This window comes from Procambarus clarkii, chromosome 87 (genome assembly GCF_040958095.1).
Source record: "Procambarus clarkii isolate CNS0578487 chromosome 87, FALCON_Pclarkii_2.0, whole genome shotgun sequence".
NCBI classification, from domain to species: Eukaryota; Metazoa; Arthropoda; class Malacostraca; order Decapoda; family Cambaridae; genus Procambarus; species Procambarus clarkii.
In genome coordinates, this window is record NC_091236.1 from 4,871,115 (window position 1) to 4,893,282 (window position 22,168).

Genomic DNA, 22,168 nt, shown 5'->3' on the forward strand with positions numbered 1-22,168 from the left:
GTATATCAGGCACTGGGTTGTGCTTCCTTCTTACCTCCTTAGTACTTTACCTGCTGCTCCTGGCCACTTGCATGATATAATGTTGCTAATGTTCTATATTATGTCCATGCCTGATGCCATGCTTATTGGCAAAAGTGTTCTGTTACAGATCTCCATGTGAAGAAATGGGCTCACTCAAGGCAGAAATCCTCCCGCACATCATCTCTCGCCAGTTCACCAGGAAGCCCACCAAGCCGCGTAGTGAGAGGAAGCTGGGTTAGTGAGAGGCAGCAAGTTTATTTCCCTTAAAATGGAAAAATGCTACTAGTACTGTATATTGTTTAAGGGACAGCACAAAAAATTTTCATAAATAATAGGCTGAATGTTGCATGTGAAACAGATAAGTCCCACAGGTTAGGGAAGATGTTTTGAAGGTACTTGACAGCTGTTGACTCCTTATCTAGAGCAGTTACATTGTTTCATAAGTCGGCAGCCTTCAGGCACCTTCATGGCATCTTCCCTAAGCTGTCTGGGGAAAAGGTCAGAGCAAAGTTTGAGGGGAATAATAGCCATTTTCTATACTCTGGAGGCATAAGCTGTCAGAAAATAATGCTTCCAGGAATTTTTTTCATTGTTATTGTACCTCGGGTCCCTTGAGGTTACTGTACCTTGAAGTGTTTTCGGGCCTTAGCGTCCCCGCGGCCCGGTCGTTGACCAGGCTTCCAAAAGTTACAAAAGTACAAAAGGTACTTAAAAGTACCGGGTACAAAAGCATTAAAATGCTCAATTATAATTTTTTTGTAAAAATGTATCAAGGTAGATGATAAGTCACAATAATGTGGCTGAAGATATGATGACCAAACCACACATCAGAAAATGAAAAAACAATGATGTTTTGATCCATCCTGGACCATTATGAAGTCGGCGAACACACGAGTTGATAATGGTCTAGGATGGACCGAAACATCACCATTTCTTCATCTTCTGGTGTGTGGTTTGGTCATCGTGTCAAGGCAGCTCTGGATCCAAATATTGTACCTCTGATAACTGGCACTTGACTATATAATTGTGTAACCCACTTTTATTTCTTGCCAGATATTCATGACGTAATAGAAAAGGAAGAATATGATGATTTGGTGAAGAAGTACAACAGCAGTGTGGAGTTGTCAAGACACCACAATTCTTGCCAGATGGACCCTCGGGTGTGTTACGTCTACCTTCACCAAGGCTGTTGTGTCCGGGCCAACACCCTTAACTCATATTGGCAGCTTAATAGAAAGGTCAGTTGATGAGTCTCTAATGGGGCTTCAAAGGTGTTTCTTGTTTGGCATTGTAAGAATTTAAAAAGGTAAAATACTGATTCAATGTGATGATTTCTGTGGAGAGCCCTATCGGCTCCCTGAAGCTAGCCCACTGATATACAGTAGTGCTATCCTATTTGGGGTGATCAGTCACCGAGTTCTTGTTGCCTACCAGGGACCAGCGCCAGAACCTGGCCCCCCCCCCCCTCCGAGACTTGCAGGGAGCAATGGCCTATGAACACTTTACATTTAAAGTATATCATACTTGCCATCAACCAGGGAAGGCACCCAGAAAAGTAGGCAAAACAAAACAGACCACTGTGGTTGAAAAATGCGACCTATGTCCTCAAAAGAGCAAAAGAATTCCCCCATAAAGAAAATAATTAAGCAACACTTCAATGAACTAGCCCCTCACTTGTTAGTACCATTCCCTCCTTGCAGGGAAAAAATGTGCCCGGTTACCCCACTTTGTTACCAACACACCCTTCAGTTCTTGACTGATGGTGCTGGCAGTCAGACTTAACCTCAGGGCTCAATTTCTTGTTCTGGGATTTTGAGGCACGAATGCCTCTTTGCCCTGGTACAGCTGCATGCTCAGGTCCCCTCGCTCAGGTCCCCAGGCACTGGTCCCTGGTAGGCAAGAAGAACTGTGACTGACAATCCCAAATAGAATAGCACTATATCTGTGGGATGGCTTCAGGGAGCCTCCAGGGCTCACCCAGAAACTGGCGTTTCATTACATTCAACGCTGTTTTGTTTTTTAATGTCAGAGATTACAATTGGTAAATATTTCTGAAGATATTTATTGTTTATAATCATGCTGGTAATTCTTTGCTATTCTGACAGTCAGAACCTTGACAGTCAAGGCACCAATAACCATAGTTGTTGCCCCTATTTCCCAAGTGGCAGCTGCAATTGCTGCTAGTCTCTTCTCACATGCATCAAAATCATTGTACCATAATTCAGAAATTCCTTCCTAGATGCACTCGCTGTTTGAGCAAGTTTATCCAAACTCGGAGTGGAGCATCAAACATCCATCAGCAGATATTCACGAGAGGGCACAGGTGAGTTTGTAAACATTGCTTTGTGTGGAGTAATCTCTTGATACCAATGATATGCCAGATGATGTGTTTGGCTCTTGAATATATTTGCTAATAACTAATCTGCTGTATAATAAAACATTGAATGCTAGACAGTGTGTGTATTCACAAATTCCTCTTACATTTCATTCTCTTGGATGAAAAACAAATGAATAGTTGTTGGGAAAATTACTAATTAATTTTGATAGCCCATATTAGGCAAGTTTTTGTCTAAATTTGATAACTTTGCTATTGAGTTTAATTTGATCTAGTCATTACCATTTTTGTAAAGATGAATATTTTGTAATAGGTTGGGGAGGACTGTTTAATTGGTTCAGGATCTGTCATATGTGAGAAGACCAATGTAACAAGTTCTGTCATTGGCAATCACTGTCGTATTAACCCCTTCGTCCGTCTGCTGAACTGTGTTTTGGGAGACCACATTACCATTGCATCAGGGTAAGTACCAGTCATTTGCTTCTTACATTGGCTTCTGTCTTGTGTGCTGCATTATATGATTCATTTTGTTAGGGGGGACAGGCAGCCTGGGTATATATATATATACACTTTAGGCTTATATAGAGGTACCCCCCTCCCCCCCAGGTCGAACTACTGACCATTCCCTAAGCTGCATCCCCACAAGAGTTGACTAACTCTAGGATACATATTTACCACTGAGTGAACAGAAACATTAGGCAGTAGGAAGCATTCCCACCTGTTTCTGTCCTGCCAGGATTTAGACCTTTGATTCCCAATTGTGAGTAGAGGATGATCCCAAGTGTAGTATTGAGATCCTTAAATATTTATGCACTATCACCCAAACTAGATAGATATTGAACATAAAGTTTACTGTCTTGTGTATGTCGACTTGGCCACTATCATCAGTACCCCTAGAATAAAGTAACCCATTTTGTTTTAAGTTTGTCACTCTACCAAAAATATGATGTAAGTTTATTTAATTTAGTGTTCATTGTTATGCTCTTCTTGCAAATTCTATATAAAGTTTTGTAATCTTTCTGCGAGTTGTTTTTATGTGAAATTTTCTACATGTCATATATGCAGACATTTTGCATTTTAAATATTTGAATCTTCAGAGTAGACTCCTAGTTTTATGCTGTTACACATTCCTTGTTGCACTGTCAAATTGGACGGCATAGTACTTTAACAGGGATCTTGTGGGGAAAATAATACTCATTCCAAGACCAGTAATAGTATGGTGTAGAACAAATTTAAATATTTATAGATATTCATATGTTGAGGTTTTTGAGCCTTAAAGCAAGCGTAAATACTCTTGGCTACTGGTGTGGCACACTTGATCTAGGACACTGTCAATGCCTGGCTGATTGTTCACAGTAGTCAATGGTGATCTCTCACACTTGGATACCTAGAAAGGCAAAATCCTATAGCCTATGATTACTTTACATTTAATCCTTAGACAGGGGCTATGGAGAAATGGTGCCTATGCACAAAAAGATGTATACAAAAAGATGAGTAGTGAAAATATTTGAAAATAATAAACAATGGTGTTGGGGTCTGGGCGATGACATATAACCTAATTGGCACCATATGGGCGAGAGTATAGATTAAAAGAAAGGTGTAAGACATCAGTGTGACACACACACACAATGACGGCAGGCTCCTCCTTGTACACGTAACTATGAAATGATAGCAGGATTTTGTTCATGGGTCAAAGTAAACTCCATCATATCCAAAGAGAGCTATTATATCCATATTTGTATGATACAGTACATGTAAAACCCAGACAATAATTTAAATCGTGATATGACGACAACCGCATTACCCAGATAATCAACATATGATGATAACCGCTGTCTAAGGGTTAAATTTGATCATCTTTGCCACCATCTAGGGAAGGCACCAAGAAAGACAGGCAAATCACAAGACCACTGCATGGTTAAAAAGAAGACCACAGCCCCAAAATTGCCCAAAGAACTCCCCAACAATGAAAACAAACTCAAATTTTGTGATGCTAGAACCCTGCTAGTTCACTCCACCTCTTTCCTCACATGCATGTTTGATACAGTAAGAGAGAGACTATACTTCAGGCGAGACCCTCATTATACCTCATTATTATCCAAATGTAACTATCCTAACACAGAACAACGCTGACTTCTCTCACACATTCCGGCAATCAGAGGATGATAAAGACCATTTTTATTTCAGATGTGTGATAGAAAATAGTTTGATTGTTGCTAGTATAGAGAGGAAGTGCACCATCAAAAACTGCATTGTAACCGACCCAAACAAGATCGAGGAATTAAGTAAGTACATGTGCATGTCTTATCCAGGGGCTGGGTACACACTGAATTCATCTGTCTCATGTATTCTTCAGAATCATGTGTTCATCTACCTTAGATATCCTTCTGCCTTGTGTATTCATCTACCTCATGTGTTCATGTGCCTTAGATGGTGGCATATTATACACATGTTACTTCCCAAAAAAATATTTTCCTTTGAACAAACTAATATGTTCATCTTTCCTTAACTTTTGGAACATATTCTTAATCTAGCAGATGGGTGAATACCAGACATTGACTTCTGTTCTATATACAGTATTTAGGTTAAACGATTTTTAAGAACAATGTCAATTTTAATGTAAGAACCAATGCATACTCGTTATTTCTTTATGGAAAGTAGATACTGTAAAAGCTATTTTTTTATTTGCATGGTATTTGTTCAATACAGTACTGTATATTTTATATTGTATCAGGGACAGTTGAGTTTAAAATATATCATTACAGTTAAGCTGTTAATTAGGGCATTTGATTACATAAACTTTGCATCCTGTTTCATCAGTGGGTTGGTTTTGATCTGATTTGTATATTGTAGGTGGGGCCAAAGCAGTATCTCTGTTTCATTATCACAATGACATTCTTTCCACAGAGACCTACACGAATGAAATTTTGGAAACGACGCAAGATTTTGCATAGTAACAGATCGACACACTGACAGTCTCTCAGTCGGCCTCGCTGTGAAGCTTCCTTTTACCTACTCCCAGGCAGGTTATCCTTTGTGTTGTATATTTTCATACCACATCTGCTCGCCTCACCACATGGAGTCGTTGGAACAGCAGAGATCTCGCTTCTTGTGATATCCCCGATGGTCCAAATGGTTGGGTACCATTCCTTCCCTCCTTCTTATCCCAGCTCCTTGTCTTCGTCTCTCTTCCAAGTGCTGTATAGTCGGACTGGCTTGGCACTTTATCCCTCTCTCTATGAGTATTATTTTTGAGTTTACAATTGTTAAGGAAGCTTGGACATTAATTTACACATGTTCTTCAATGTGTAGATTTGTGCAGTGAGAGTAAACTGTGTGTAATATTAAGGAACAAAAATAAAGTTCTTCAAGACATACCATGTCTATTGGTTTATATCTCCTAAATACTTGCAAGTTTCCCCGCCCCTTGAAAATGAGGTAATGAAAATGTGCTCTCTGGAAATGAGATGAGAGAGATGAGCTGATTTGTATACTGTAAGTAAAACCAAAGCAGTATCTCTGAGACATTATCACAATGACATTCTTTCCACAGAGACCTACACAAATTTTAATTGAATTTTGTTTACATCTGAACAAAATATCCTATAAAAAGACTTGTTTCTTAGTGTCTACCTTTCTGTTACACTTCCTAACATACACATCCTTGTTGGTTAAATTTCAATATCCATTTGTGCTGTTAAATGGCAATAGTTTAAGGCTCATTTTCATAAAGTCCAGTGAATGGCATCTGTGGAGTGGGCTGGAGCCAGTTATTTGGATCCCAGGTTGTATTGTGACGTTCGATGACATGAAAGGTATAAATGTGGCGGGATTTTGGGGAGGTATTCTTCTCACTCTTGTGATCCACTTGGCCATCAATGAGCACCAGCGTACCTGAGTAGATAAATCAACAGTTCAGTTATGAGGTTTTGTGTGTCATTCGTGCATTATGTAAATACTAAATGTTCACCTGTAGTGCAGTTTCCAGCATAGATCAAAGCAACCATTGAAATATTTATTGTATATTCTATTCTCTTTTCACTTTTGCGTTGTGCTAATTTGATATAACTAAGTAATATATTTTGTCATTTATATGTGCATATATTTTTGGATTACAGCAATAATAAATTCCAAAATACAATTTTTTCCTTGTAATACTTTACTGTACAATTTAAAATTATCCCATTACATGTATTAGTATCTGGAACATTTTGTATCTGCATATATGCTAAATAAATTTTTTCCAACACTTGCGTAACTACATACAGACCTACGTAATTTCTTTCATGAACACCATCACCAGCAAGCAGTGTATTGCAAGAGTTGAGTCACAATAACATGGCTAAAGTAAGTTGACCAGACCACACACTAGAAGGTGAAGGGGCGACGACGTTTCGGTCCGTCCTGGACCATTCCCAAGTCGATTGTGTCCTGGACCATTCTCACAATCGACTTGAGAATGGTCCAGGACGGACCGAAACATCGTCGTCCCTTCACCTTCTAGTGTGTGGTCTGGTCAAGCAGTGTATTCTTCAAATACACAGTACTCTTCAACTAGTTTCTTTGTTTAGAAATTGATTGTATGTAGTTTAAGTGTATGGCTGGAAGTATAAAATGTTTGTCAAGATGACTTACCTTACTGGCACCAATTGTGGCACCCAATTAACAGGTGATGCATAGTAATGGTACAATTGTTGATTGTTTTATGTTATGTCGCATTACAACCATATGGAGTTGTAGAATGCATATGAACACCATTGGTATACGTATCATGTAATTATGTAGGAATTTTATACAATGACCACATTTCCCTAGTAACATTCATGATAACTATATTCACCTAGTAATGTAACCATGACTTGATAACAGGATTTTTGTTCATGGGCTAAGGGAAAGTCCATTATATCCACAAAGAGCTATTATATCCTTATTTGGATCATACGTGTAAAACTCGGATGATAATAGTTTAAATCCTCATATGACAACCCATCCATGTGTTTAGATAGTACTTTTTGCAACTATGTGCACCACTGTACATACCGAGACATAATTGACAATTAGACAGTAGAATTTGGTACTATTCACTGTATAGTCTCAGAAAAATAAAGCTAAAAACCAAACTTAAATATTCCTAGGCCTAGTATAGCACATATATATGTACTATATTAGGCCTTAGATAGTGTGTATTATGCCTAATACAGTTTATACTGTAATGTATTTCAGCTATTGAAATACATTACAGTTTTTCAATAGCAATGTTAAAATTTCTTACAATGGTAATTTGTAAAAGGAGTCATCCTATACCCCATGAACAGCTAAGAAATGAAGTACCAGCGTTTGTATCCTCGGTAAATCGTGGTGTCGTAATGAAGTGTTTTAGATATTTGTGATTCTCACATCTCTTGAACTGGTTTGCATGGTGTAAAGTACGGCACATTTGTGTGTAAAGAACATACAATTAAATGCAGAACAGACCTTTTGGGACAGGGATGGGGATGTACTTGGTGGGGTCATCAGGGTCAGGAGGAGCAGTGAAGCAGGTCAGATCGCCCGTCTTGTCAGGGTTTCGGATAAACCTTTGGAGAAAATTAAAATGGCTTAATTAATTAAGGGTACTCTTCCCTGATGCATTTAGGCAACTCAACAGCACGACTTAACACACTTGCATCCAAGAGTATGCATGCATATTACTAATGAAGTCATGTGTGCATGCACATGTACACATAGACCACACACAACTTATAAATTGTGAGGAAAGGAATTAAAGAACTTGAATAAAGAATTAGATCAAGGGGAGGTTGGGGATAGTAAACTGTCACCAGAGGAGCACACAAAGAACGGTATGCGACGAGCGTATGTGATGCTTTCTAACTTCACTCACTTTAAATTATATGAATAGTGAAATATTAAAGAAACTGTTCATGGCTTTTGAGACACTAAAATTAGAATATGTACAGTTGTATGGTGCCCAAATCTCAAGAAGCATATGAACTGGAAAAGGTGCAAAGGCATGCACAAATTGGCTTCCGGAACTGAAAAACAAGAGTTACAAGGAGAGACTAGAGGTGTTCATCATGCCAAAACTAGAAGGTAGAAGAGAGGTGATATGATCATCACTTCCAAAATACTAACGGAAATCTACCAAATTGACAGGAGATCCTGAAACCAGCAACTTCAAGAATAAGAGGACACAGTTTCAAGCTAAGGAAACAAAGGTGCCAAAAAATATTAGACAGTTTTCATTTGCATATAGTGGTTGGACCAAGTTCAGCGAGGTGGTGGTGGAGGTCAAAACCGTCAGTAGTTTCAAAGCGTTGTATGACAAAAAGTGCTGGGAAGACGGGACACCACTAGCATGGCTCTCATCCTGTAACTACACTTGGATAATTACACACACACACACACACATAATAACAGACAGTATGGTTTTCAAACAGGAAGATAATGTGTAACAAATTTTAGTGTTTATGATAGAGCCACATAGATTCTACAGGAAAGGGATGGTTTTTGTTGATTGTGCCTATCTGGACCTAAGAAAAATAAAAGCTTCAAAAGGTTCAAAGTGTTATGACAAAGAGTGCTGGGAAGATGGGACACCACAAGCGTAGCTCTCAAACTGTAACTACAATTTGGTAATTTCTCTCTCCCTCCCTCTCTCTCTCTCTCTGACTTGCTTCTTGCAGATTGGCATTCAATCCCTGACCGTCCAAGTGATTGGGCACCATTCTTTTTTCCTTCCTGTCACAAATCCTTTTTCCTGATCCCTTCCAAGTTGAAATGGCATAATATAGTTATGTTGGCTTGGAATTTTCTCCTGATACGTCCTTTCCCTCCTGAATTCAAGACTGAATGACCCCGAGTGTTGTTGAAGCTTGGACTGACCTGCGGGTGGTGGGGCACTTGTGGGATCCCGGACTGAACCAAAGGCAGCCATTCTCTAAGGTGACATCCTCCAGAGCAAACCAGAATCCTATACAGCTCTGTGGCTCCGTTGACAGGAAGGTGCTGTCCTTGTGAGGTGTGACTGGAGACACAAATGTGCACTTCATTATTAAACAATCACACTGATCACTTTTTTTATTGATTATTAGAATTAACAGGGTTTTAGTGCACATTAACTGCAGTTATTATCAAGGAATGTATATAAATACTTATTTGTTATCAATCTTAACATAACTAGACTTTAATAATCCTCTGTATTACTGGTTGCCAAATGCACCCCCCCCCCCTCATGTTGTCTGAATTATTCATCCCTGTGGAGAAACACTGTTGTCAACATTAAGCCTAAAATGTGACATGTAAAGTAGCAAAGATAGGTTGGTATCCTATGGTCAAATTTAAATGAGTTTTCCCCAAATCCCTGATGTTCCAAAATATCATCCATAAATATTTTGTAACCATTCACATACCTTTTTGAATCTCAAACTTTGTGGTATAGTTCTTTTACATCTGATCTAAACTCCATCACCCATTGTGACACTCAGAATTTTAGTAAAGCACTAGATTTTTATCAATTATATTAAAGTAAACTGTGGTTGACTAACAACTTAATTCCAAGAACACTATTTTGAACTTCATTCCTCCATTAATATTGTGGGCCACATCTGACCTGTGTTGGAAGCCTTGGGTATTCTCTTTAGGGTCAAATCTTGTTTCACTTTACATGTTACTTAAACTCTAAAAGTCTTGTTCACTCATACCTGGAAATACAGATCACAGCTGATGAAATCCCCCCCTTTAATTTTGTTATGAAAATTGAAGGAAAACTGGTTACGTGACTATATTGTTTAACCCTCATATTCAAGATTGAACCATTGGTCTTCCTCTGCCATTTTTTTTTTTTTAAATTCCTCATCGATGCTGTGGAATGGACGGCCATTGTACATTTTTCCTGCCACTTTAGATCTTCAACCTTTAAAGTACTGTTTCTGGATACGTTTTTTTATTTCCAGTTAATTTGTTAGTCTTTTCCCAGTCATTTGCTCTTGTGTTAAGCAATTGTTTAAATTTAATATATCTAGAAAACAAAAGTGTAGATACAGTACTGTGTATCAAATCCATATACAGAGCAACTTCAGAAATCCAGCTACTGTAATATCATTTTAGACCTAGTCTGGATTTGCTCGAAATTGACTTCTCCAAATTTTCCCTTGACGTATCATGCTATTGTGATTTCTGTGTGTGTATTGAAGTAAGGGCAAAGAGGTAGAACAGCTTGTTGACAGAGCCCGGGTACACGGGAGAATTGTGTAAAACCCTGGTTTGTGTCTCGGAGAGGCTGCAGGATCCATGTGAGGGCAGTAGCACTCCCGGTTGCAATTCTTTTGACCATGTCATGGCGCAATCGACTAAGACGCGTCTGGGATTATCTCGGACGTAGGTGCGAACCCTCATCATGGCCTTTGTGGATTTGTACAATATTATTAATGCTTTTAGCAGAAGCAACCTTAATTTATATTGTGTACCTGAAACGGCCTTCCATTTATCAGAACCCTTGATACAACACTTCAAGTAATGCAAAATTTGCCTTACCCTCTCCCCCAATGCCTGGCTGTTTGAAGATATACATTGATTGAACAACAGCCGGAGACACAAAGCCAAGTTGCCTGGCAACTCTCTTCATCTTGGTTGAGAAGGATACTTTCTTGAACTCTGGTACCAGCCAGTGGAGGGCATGGCCTATCTTGTTGAGGGCCAAATGTTTGTCCACCTACAGCAGCAGATTAGCATATTAAATGCTTGGACATAGTCACAAACTTGTTCAATAAGCACTTTAAACAGACACAAAAGCAAATATACACATTAAAAATGCACTTGAAAGAAGACTATACCAATAGAAATATGCATGAAATAAAAACATATACTGTATATTATTAATACAAAGTTGCAAAGAACAAAACAAAAAACCAATTCATTAAATAACATTTTTAAAAAATGTTAACAAATAGACAAATAAAAATGCTCTACTTTAATAAAAAATAAAAAAAATCAAGAAAGTGTGCATTTTCAACTTCAATTTTCAGTAATGATTGAATGCCTCACATTGTGTAAAGGGGGTTACTTTCCATATACAATACTTAAATCAAACTCCTGTTTTTTTAATGCAGGAAAGCAATTATCAATGTACAGGAAAACTATATAAAAAGAATTACGGAGGAAACTATGCATAATGTGTTTACTTTCAGTTTCGAGTTGTCCAGTGCTCCTTGTTCAAAGAAGAAATGCACCTTGTCACCACTTTCAAGGAAGTAGGAGCTACGGGACTGTGGAGGAAGAGACACCATATAAACATTAGTTAAGAGTACAGTACGCAAATTTCTGCCAAGAGCATACTTGATTAAGTCAAGAGCATAACCAAGGGCATACTTGGTTGTGGTCGGTGGTGGAGAAGATGGTTGGGGTATGTAGGGCAGGGTCCATGTCATCCACCAGACGGCTGCAAGCTGCCCGTAGACTGTCAGCTTCCTCCTCTGTCAAGAACCCCGGCACACACACACATCCATCTCTCCTGTACTGTTGAGAGAAGGCTGGTAAGAAGGAGAAAAGGGGTGTATGGGAGAATTAGAGGATGCTCACCTGTGCATGCATGAATGTATGTGCAATTAGTGTCTGGGAAACGAGAAGTAACTTACCTGAGCGAGCAGCTCAGGGGAGAGCCGGTCAGTCATGATGGCCTCTTGTTCTGCACACTGGGCTAAGCTGGGGGGCTCACTTGCCCCCTCTCTTTCCTCTCTATAGTACTATATTTTTCTTTTCCTCTCCTCTTGTCTCCTCCTCCTTCTCTAGCAGCAAGAGTAACAACCTGCAACACAAGTAATCTATAGAACATTTATCTATCTCATCCTCATCCATGTACTATACCGAACCAGGAGGCTTAGTCGAGGACCGGGCCACGGGAACGTTGAGCTCCGAAATCATTGCCAGGTAACTCTGTCCAAGAGACAGAGAGAGAATCGAGACACTTTATAATATGCACCTTCATAAAATACATCTAGAACATTTGTGGTGTCCTTAATTGTGTTTATAAAAAAAATCCAAATGTTTGTTATGGAACATTAAACAATTTATAGTAATATAACAAAGACTTACTTTAAATTGGCATTGTCCCCACCTTTATTGACTAACATTAAATGTTACGATATTATGATAAGAACGCACTAATTGTATAGAACATTCAAACCTGTATTCTATAGATCCAGACCCGATCCGGATTCACAAATAATCCAAATTTCCGGATATATAGTACTCTATTACTATTTGTGACTCAAACGTTTTGGAGTTTTTTTTTATAGGTAACGATAGAACACACCTCTGCACATATTTCAGCACGTGACTAATATATAACCAATAATTTGATTATATAACAATACAGTACTATACAATATTTGCAAACATGCAGAATTGTCTGCAGTGACTTACTGGAAGGTGTCGGAAAGTGTCATTGTGCCAACATAAAAATCATCCCACAATATCTCCAGGACCATACCCTCTACAATATCTCCAGGACCATACCCTCTACAATATCTCCAGAACCATACCCTCTACAATATCTCCAGGACCATACCCTCTACAATATCTTGAGGACCATACCCTCTACAATATCTCCAGGACCATACCCTCTACAATATCTTGAGGACCATACCCTCTACAATATCTCCAGGACCATACCCTCTACAATATCTCCCGGATCATACCCTCTACAATATCTCCAGGATCATACCCTCTACAATATCTCCAGGACCATACCCTCTACAATATCTCCAGGACCATACCCTCTACAATATCTTGAGGACCATACCCTCTACAATATCTCCAGGACCATACCCTCTACAATATCTTGAGGACCATACCCTCTACAATATCTCCAGGGCCATACCCTCTACAATATCTCCAGGACCATACCCTCTACAATATCTCCAGGACCATACCCTCTACAATATCTCCAGGACCATACCCTCTACAATATCTCCAGGACCATACCCTCTACAATATCTCCAGGACCATACCCTCTACAATATCTCCAGGACCATACCCTCTACAATATCTCCAGGACCATACCCTCTACAATATCTCCAGGACCATACCCTCTACAATATCTCCAGGACCATACCCTCTACAATATCTCCAGGACCATACCCTCTACAATATCTCCAGGACCATACCCTCTACAATATCTACAGGACCATACCCTCTACAATATCTCCAGGACCATACCCTCTACAATATCTCCAGGACCATACCCTCTACAATATCTCCAGGACCATACCCTCTACAATATCTCCAGGACCATACCCTCTACAATATCTCCAGGACCATACCCTCTACAATATCTCCAGGACCATACCCTCTACAATATCTCCAGGACCATACCCTCTACAATATCTCCAGGACCATACCCTCTACAATATCTTGAGGACCATACCCTCTACAATATCTCCAGGGCCATACCCTCTACAATATCTCCAGGACCATACCCTCTACAATATCTCCAGGACCATACCCTCTACAATATCTCCAGGACCATACCCTCTACAATATCTCCAGGACCATACCCTCTACAATATCTCCAGGACCATGACCTCTACAATATCTTCAGGACCATACCCTCTACAATATCTCCAGGACCATACCCTCTACAATATCTCCAGGACCATACCCTCTACAATATCTCCAGGACCATACCCTCTACAATATCTCCAGGACCATACCCTCTACAATATCTCCAGGACCATACCCTCTACAATATCTTGAGGACCATACCCTCTACAATATCTTGAGGACCATACCCTCTACAATATCTCCAGGATCATACCCTCTACAATATCTCCAGGACCATACCCTCTACAATATCTCCAGGACCATACCCTCTACAATATCTCCAGGTCCATACCCTCTACAATATCTCCAGGACCATACCCTCTACAATATCTCCAGGACCATACCCTCTACCATATCTCCAGGACCATACCCTCTACAATATCTCCAGGACCATACCCTCTACAATATCTCCAGGACCATACCCTCTACAATATCTCCAGGACCATACCCTCTACAATATCTTGAGGACCATACCCTCTACAATATCTTGAGGACCATACCCTCTACAATATCTCCAGGACCATACCCTCTACAATATCTTGAGGACCATACCCTCTACAATATCTCCAGGACCATACCCTCTACAATATCTCCCGGATCATACCCTCTACAATATCTCCAGGATCATACCCTCTACAATATCTCCAGGACCATACCCTCTACAATATCTCCAGGACCATACCCTCTACAATATCTTGAGGACCATACCCTCTACAATATCTCCAGGACCATACCCTCTACAATATCTTGAGGACCATACCCTCTACAATATCTTGAGGACCATACCCTCTACAATATCTCCAGGACCATACCCTCTACAATATCTCCCGGACCATACCCTCTACAATATCTCCCGGATCATACCCTCTACAATATCTCCAGGATCATACCCTCTACAATATCTCCAGGACCATACCCTCTACAATATCTCCAGGACCATACCCTCTACAATATCTCCAGGACCATACCCTCTACAATATCTCCAGGACCATACCCTCTACAATATCTCCAGGACCATGACCTCTACAATATCTCCAGGACCATACCCTCTACAATATCTCCAGGACCATACCCTCTACAATATCTCCAGGACCATACCCTCTACAATATCTCCAGGACCATACCCTCTACAATATCTCCAGGACCATGACCTCTACAATATCTCCAGGACCATGACCTCTACAATATCTCCAGGACCATACCCTCTACAATATCTCCAGGACCATACCCTCTACAATATCTCCAGGACCATACCCTCTACAATATCTTCAGGACCATACCCTCTACAATATCTCCAGGACCATACCCTCTACAATATCTCCAGGACCATGACCTCTACAATATCTCCAGGACCATGACCTCTACAATATCTCCAGGACCATGACCTCTACAATATCTCCAAGACCATACCCTCTACAATATCTCCAAGACCATACCCTTTACAATATCTCCAAGACCATACCCTCTACAATATCTCCAAGACCATACCCTCTACAATATCTCCAGGACCATATCCTCTACAATATCTCCAGGACCATACCTCTACAATATTACCCTGCTCACGCTGCTCCATTCAGAGCAGTGAGTATCAGGGCTCGACGAATATAAGCATTGAGAACTATGTCTTCGGAGAGACTCCCTTCTACCATTCGGGCATAATCCTGTATGTAGGCTTGGTATATATAGATGCTTCTGTGTGTGTTATTAACACATACGAATATGTCTAAGATATATTCGTAACTGTAAAAGACCTAAACACACTAATGGGTCTACGAAGTCTCCTAGAAAGAGTCAGGACTCTGATTCACCATCTGTCTTTCCAGGATGTTTTAATAACAAAAATAGAAGCATCTCTAAGTTCCGGGGTATATACACCAAGCCTACAAACATAGGGTTATATACAGTGCCTGAACCCATTATGGCACAGTGAATAATTTCGCCCCTCATTGACAGGTATATATGGGGGGTACATGATAAACCAATTCATCTAACTAAATTCATCTTGTGTGATGTCTAACTAAAGCTCACTCGGTGGTACGTTAAGGTCTGGCCTTGAGTGAACCCGATGATGTTAGCTTCATAAACTGTGATATAATACTGTTGATGTTTTCGTAAACAAACTTCAGTTTAATTTGGCTAAGAATTTGGGGGTTCAGTTCCTTAGCCCATTTATATGTGCGTCTGTAACCCTTCCCACTACCGCTCACAGGATGGGTATGGCGCGCATAATAAGTGAAATTAACTAGAAAAACAACTAAGTTACAAATCCTGTGACTTGGGTTCAAATATATCATGCCATATCTCTATTGGCTAGTGGCTGTGGGCGTGAGCCAGCACTTCCCTCCCTATTGGCTGCGACTGAGGGGGATGGAGGGCATGACAACCAATCATCGTGCATGATGGTTGGCAAGGTCTAACTGCCATAACCGTCCTTGTGTTGTTTGTTGTTTTTGTCCAGTAGAGAGCAGTGACTGTCTCGGGAGCCATGCCCAGGGTCACGTATGTCCTTCACTTGTGGCCGCTACCGCTATATTTAGCACAGTCCAGTTACTTCCCGTAAACAATGCTACTACGAGACTGTGATCTTTTGTTGAATTATCTGCATGTCTCTTGCAAATTGTCTATACAGTATACCTAGGCCATAAAAGTATTTGTGTGTACGTCTGATACCATACTACTTGTGTAAAGGAGGAAATCTATATGTTTATCTCTCAGAATGTTTGGTAATATGTTTATTGTTTGTGATGTGTGTCTATGTATGTATTAACACGATATGTACTGAACGGGGTGAGGGTAGCTTGAGCTACCTCATCCCTTTGTGTGTATTTTACCTCAATAAACTTATTTCAATTTCAATGCTACCGTACTGCCCAATCGGACACGTACGAACCCAAGAAAACGTCAGTAATACGGTGCTTTAATTGTGTCTCATACGTAGCATTTTCAGCGGGTTTTGATGATTACTTTTTATTTGTTGATTTGTTCCCCCCCCCCCCCCCCCCACAGGAGGAGCATATTGAGCAGCGGCTGGTGGAAGGTCGCACACGGACCGTCAACCTGGTAGTGCAGTCGGGTTCCCAATCAACTCTCAATCCAGAATTCCGGTTGACCAGACCACACACTAGAAGGTGAAGGGACGACGACGTTTCGGTCCGTCCTGGACCATTTTTAAGTCGATTGTCTTGATTCCGGGTTCGAATGCCGGGTGGGACAGAAATAATTAGGCACGTTTCCCATCACCTAATGCTCCTGTTCTCCTAGCAGTAAATAGGTACCCGGGAGTTAGACAACTGTTGTGGGGGGTTGTATCCTGGGGAGGGTCAGTAGTTCCACCTTGTGAGGGACCTGGATTCTAGTCTAACATGTATATGTTCACAGGCTGTCTGTCCCCCCAAACTCGGTGAATTATAAAGCTTGCACCAGCACCACCATGAGGAGGAAGGGAATTACCAGGGAAAAGCACCAAGCCATTAGGACTATATAGCACTTGGAAGGGGGCAGGATGTGGGATGGGACGGGGGGAAGGAATGGTGTCCAACAACTTGGAGGTCGGGGATTGAACCTCGACTTGCATGCAGCGAGACCGTCGCTCTACCATCCAGTTCTACACTATGTTGACAAACTTCCCGGCTTGCTGCCTTTAACTACTTGATACAAAGTTTTAATTTGTATTTTTTTTAAAGATTAGGCAATGAATATTGCAAATTTGATGTATAAGTTAATGGAAATGTCTTACGCGTAGTCACTTCAGAATGGTAGTGGACCCCATACCCATTCTTGTGAGTCCTCATGGTGGTAGTAGACCCCTTACCCATTCTTGTGAGTCCTCATGGTGGTAGTAGACCCCTTACCCATTCTTGTGAGTCCTCATGGTGGTAGTGGACCCCTTACCCATTCTTGTGAGTCCTCATGGTGGTAGTGGACCCCATACCCATTCTTGTGAGTCCTCATGGTGGTAGTGGACCCCATACCCATTCTTGTGAGTCCTCATGGTGGTAGTGGACCCCTTACCCATTCCTGTGAGTCCTCATGGTGGTAGTGGACCCCATACCCATTCTTGTGAGTCCTCATGGTGGTAGTGGACCCCTTACCCATTCTTGTGAGTCCTCATGGTGGTAGTCGACCCCTTACCCATTCCTGTGAGTCCTCATGGTGGTAGTGGACCCCATACCCATTCCTGTGAGTCCTCATGGTGGTAGTGGACCCCATACCCATTCCTGTGAGTCCTCATGGTGGTAGTGGACCCCATACCCATTCCTGTGAGTCCTCATGGTGGTAGTGGACCCCATACCCATTCCTGTGAGTCCTCATGGTGGTAGTGGACCCCATACCCATTCCTGTGAGTCCTCATGGTGGTAGTGGACCCCATACCCATTCTTGTGAGTCCTCATGGTGGTAGTGGACCCCATACCCATTCCTGTGAGTCCTCATGGTGGTAGTGGACCCCATACCCATTCCTGTGAGTCCTCATGGTGGTAGTGGACCCCATACCCATTCCTGTGAGTCCTCATGGTGGTAGTGGACCCCATACCCATTCTTGTGAGTCCTCATGGTGGTAGTGGACCCCATACCCATTCCTGTGAGTCCTCATGGTGGTAGTGGACCCCATACCCATTCCTGTGAGTCCTCATGGTGGTAGTGGACCCCATACCCATTCCTGTGAGTCCTCATGGTGGTAGTGGACCCCATACCCATTCCTGTGAGGTGGTAAATACTTATCTTGACCCCTTCCCAGTGCTTTATAGTCGTAATGGCTTGGCGCTTTTCCCCTGATAGTTCCCTTACCTTACCTGATATGCAAACCGCACATATATTATCCTAAGTGTATCTACAGGGAGCGAGATCTAGTTCTAGGGTCCCGCCTCATAGGCTGTGTCTGATGTTTTTTACACTTGGTGATGTTCTAATGGTCTGTCATGCTAGGTTTTGAAGCTGTGATCGAGGTGGCTTTTACAACTTCTGCTTTCTCCTGACATTAGTACTTAGCACAGGTGGTAAGCCGAGTATGTGCTCACCTGTGCTGAGTACAAGTGTGTGCTCACGATCCCCTGAGTACAAGTGAGTACTTACGTGTGCCGAGTAGGTGGTGACCTTCACTGAATGAGTGCGTGTGGTGAGCTGCACAGAGTACAAGTGTGAGGCTATCTGGTCATGCCCGGGGTATCAGCCTGGCGACACCCCCCCCCCCCTAACACATGCCTCGTCACATGTTATACAACTGTGGGTGGAGCTGCGCTCTTGTCTCCCCCCTCCTCCCGCTCCTCTCCACTTCTCCAACGCGGAAGAAACAAATCCTCTGCCGTCGAAAAATACTTTCTTTGTAATTTCTTCTGGGAATTCGAGGGCGGCAAAGAGGGACCTTTGCCTCCCTCATCTCATCACAGTCGACTTGAGAATGGTCCAGGACGGACCGAAACGTTGTCGTCCCTTCACCTTCTAGTGTGTGGTCTACGTGCCTAACCATTTCTTTCCCGCTCGGGGCTCAACTCGGGAATCCCGATTAATTGTGTGTGGAGGACGTAGACCACTATGCTACATGACCCATTTAGGTTGCACTAAAGTATTCCTTTTGTCAGTGTTGCGCATGTCGGCCATATTGTCATACTCGAACAAATCCACAAGACCCGTGACGAGGATTCGAACCTACGTCTGTGAGCATTGTGATACTCGCCTTCACATCCGGGGCTAGACCTGACCTGACCTTCGCCCCGGGGGGACGTTTTCCCTTTACTGTGATAACTTTCCCCCTTCAGGCTGTGTTTGTCTTGTGTAGGTGAGTGTGTGACGCAACAAGCGGTACACAGCTCCTTATGTCGTCTCCGTTATGATGTCTTTCACCATGACCCTCTTGTTTTCTGCCAGTCAGGCACTCTCGTTCTGAACATTCCCACCAACCCAGCCTGTTTTTCTGTATGTCTTTTGTAGTGGAGATATACATATATACATGTGTGAATGCATGCATGTATAAAAGTCAACAAATACACCACCACTGTCAACAAAAGACACTACAGACATCATCAACAAACACAACACCACCAAATGCAAAACAGTTACAATTTTTACGGAGTTGCAAATGTAGACAACTGGTGAGAGGTGAGTGAGGGTGAGTGAGAGCAAACGGAAGAGAATAAGAGCTGCGTCAGGCAGCAGGGGACTTGGAGCACGCCTTGCGTCACCCCATCACGCCTTGAGTCACCCAGTACGCACGCGCGTCACACGCCTTGCGTCACCTGGATGACGTCATAAACGGCGGGAACTTTCACCCAGCGGCAGGTGTCCCGGGGGTCTCCTTCCTGTCCCACTTCTCCCCTTCCTTCCCTCTTCCTCTCTTTATTCTCACCCCTCCCTCCGTCTCTCACTGCTGCTCCTCGCATCCCTTTGGAAACATCCGCCGCCTTCCTTTCCCATCATTCCATCCCATCATAGATTTGAGAGGGAAGAGGGGAGGGGGAATAATGTATCTCCAACACACTCTGGAGACACAGTGTGTCAGGATAACATCAGCGGCGTGTGCAATGCTGGCAGACTTGGATCCACTTGCTCACCTCTGAAGTATATAGTCCCCGGGTGGGGTGGTGGTGGGGGGGGGGGGTCGCTGTCCAATTAAAATCACATAAAATCAAAACAAGAGAAAGTTGAGAGGTGAACCACAAGACTGGTTCCTGGTCTTTGATATTCTGCACCACTCACCTTCCTGTACTGGGAAAGCTCAGCTATACATGGATAGGCAACACCTCTCTTGGGCCCAAAAAAAGGAAGGACGGGAAGAGACATGACCACGACATAATAATCCTAGAGACATTGGCAAAGTGGACAGTAAATATTTTGAATTAAATGCATAATTAAATGTGTTAAAATGAATTAAATGCTTCTTCAAGAGGAAACTAGATTTATTCCTCCAAGGAGTGCCGGACCAACCGGGCTGTGATGGGTATGTGGGCCTGCGGGCCGCTCCAAGCAACAGCCTGGTGGACCAAACCCTCACAAGTCAAGCCTGGCCTGAGGCCAGGCTTGGGGAGTAGAACAACTCCCAGAACCCCCATCAACCAGGAATCAACCAGGTATCAACCAGGCATCTAGGAGAGAGAGGACATGGGTTAAGTTAAGAGAGAGAGGCAGAGGGCGCCAAGCTACAGACCAATATACCACTGACAGGTCCACGTCACAAGGGGTTCAACACACACGTCAACAACTACACCAGTGGACCAGGAAGACAATAGTAAACAACATACCCAAGAGACAACTGGCCTTCAACACAGGCGGATTACACAAAGTAACGTTATATACCAGTGAGAAAATCCACACCTGCCCTGACGAGGATTCGAATCTGTGCACTGGGTTTTCCCTGACGCACGCTCTAGACCACTACGTCACCACATGGTCAAAAGAATTGTAACCTGGAGTTCTGCTCAACCCACGAGGATTCCACTGAAGCCGAACCAGGACTTCACACAATTTCCCCGACGCACTCTGGCTCTGTCCGCAGGTACCAACCACTTGGGGTGGACGGTAGAGCGACGGTCTCGCTTCATGCAAGTCCGCATTCAGTCCCCGACCGTCCAAGTGGTTGGGCACCATTCCTTCCCCCCGTCCCATCCCACATCCCTATCCTGATCCCTTCCAAGTGCTATATAGCCGTTATGACTTGGCACTTTCTCCTGACAGTTCTCCCGATGTTCAATGCGGTCTTCAGACTGCCTCGGAAAGACTGGAGCAAACTGCACCAATAGTCTGAGGGATGGATACGTGACTTCAACCATTGTACGTGTAAGGTAAGGAGGTTGGGGGGACGGGGGCGAGGACATCAAATAATGCCTGCACACAAGAGAAGACAACAACCAGAATAATTAAATTAAATGATCTATTAGACAATATACCAAACCTGTCTCCATACGCACCCATGAACAACATTAGAGTGTTCCTCAGACCTGCCACAGCTGAGGGGACCGACACACAAGTACGCCGCCCCACTGGAGCCAAAGTCTACACAAATAAAAGAGCAACAAACACAAGACCAAATGCAGGCGATGAGTCACAATAACGTGGCTAAAGTAAGTTGACCAGACCACACACTAGAAGGTGAAGGGACGACGACGTGTCAGTCCGTCCTGGACCATTCTCATAATCGACTTGAGAATGGTCCAGGACGGACTGAAACGTCGTCGTCCCTTCACCTTCTAGTGTGTGGTCTGGTCAACAAAACACAAGACCAAA

The 22,168-nt window shown here is 42.5% G+C and overlaps 2 protein-coding genes across 2 annotated transcripts in view; one reads left to right on the forward strand and one right to left on the reverse strand.

Annotated features, from left to right (window-relative positions):
• LOC123747100 (translation initiation factor eIF2B subunit gamma) overlaps nucleotides 1–5,738 on the forward strand; it is a 22,712-nt gene extending 16,974 nt beyond the window's left edge. Inside the window, exons 7-12 of the mRNA XM_045729131.2 lie at nucleotides 149–255; nucleotides 1,075–1,259; nucleotides 2,261–2,344; nucleotides 2,670–2,818; nucleotides 4,544–4,641; nucleotides 5,264–5,738. Coding sequence (XP_045585087.2) covers nucleotides 149–255; nucleotides 1,075–1,259; nucleotides 2,261–2,344; nucleotides 2,670–2,818; nucleotides 4,544–4,641; nucleotides 5,264–5,310 — 670 coding nt within the window. The 3' untranslated portion in view covers nucleotides 5,311–5,738. The remainder of the gene's footprint in view (nucleotides 1–148; nucleotides 256–1,074; nucleotides 1,260–2,260; nucleotides 2,345–2,669; nucleotides 2,819–4,543; nucleotides 4,642–5,263) is intronic.
• Nucleotides 5,026–19,154, reverse strand: Phyhd1 (Phytanoyl-CoA dioxygenase domain containing 1). The gene is made up of 8 exons (XM_045729133.2): nucleotides 19,025–19,154; nucleotides 11,989–12,158; nucleotides 11,723–11,869; nucleotides 11,536–11,619; nucleotides 10,889–11,066; nucleotides 9,239–9,380; nucleotides 7,832–7,932; nucleotides 5,026–6,250 (listed from the first exon to the last, which is right to left on the reverse strand). The coding sequence occupies exons 2-8, from the start codon at nucleotides 12,022–12,024 to the stop codon at nucleotides 6,069–6,071; spliced, it is 870 nt and encodes a 289-aa protein (XP_045585089.2). The 5' UTR covers nucleotides 12,025–12,158; nucleotides 19,025–19,154; the 3' UTR covers nucleotides 5,026–6,068.
• Nucleotides 19,155–22,168: the final 3,014 nt, after the last annotated feature.

Bases quoted from the DNA above. Each gene is read 5' to 3' on its own strand.
- Phyhd1 (XM_045729133.2), bottom strand. From the start codon at position 12,024: ATGACTGACCGGCTCTCCCCTGAGCTGCTCGCTCAG. The intron at 11,870-11,988 runs GTAAGTTACTTC...TTCTCTCAACAG, and splicing joins CCCCTGAGCTGCTCGCTCAG to TACAGGAGAGATGGATGTGT. The intron at 9,381-10,888 runs GTAAGGCAAATT...TTGTGTCTCCAG, and splicing joins GCCAGGCATTGGGGGAGAGG to TCACACCTCACAAGGACAGC.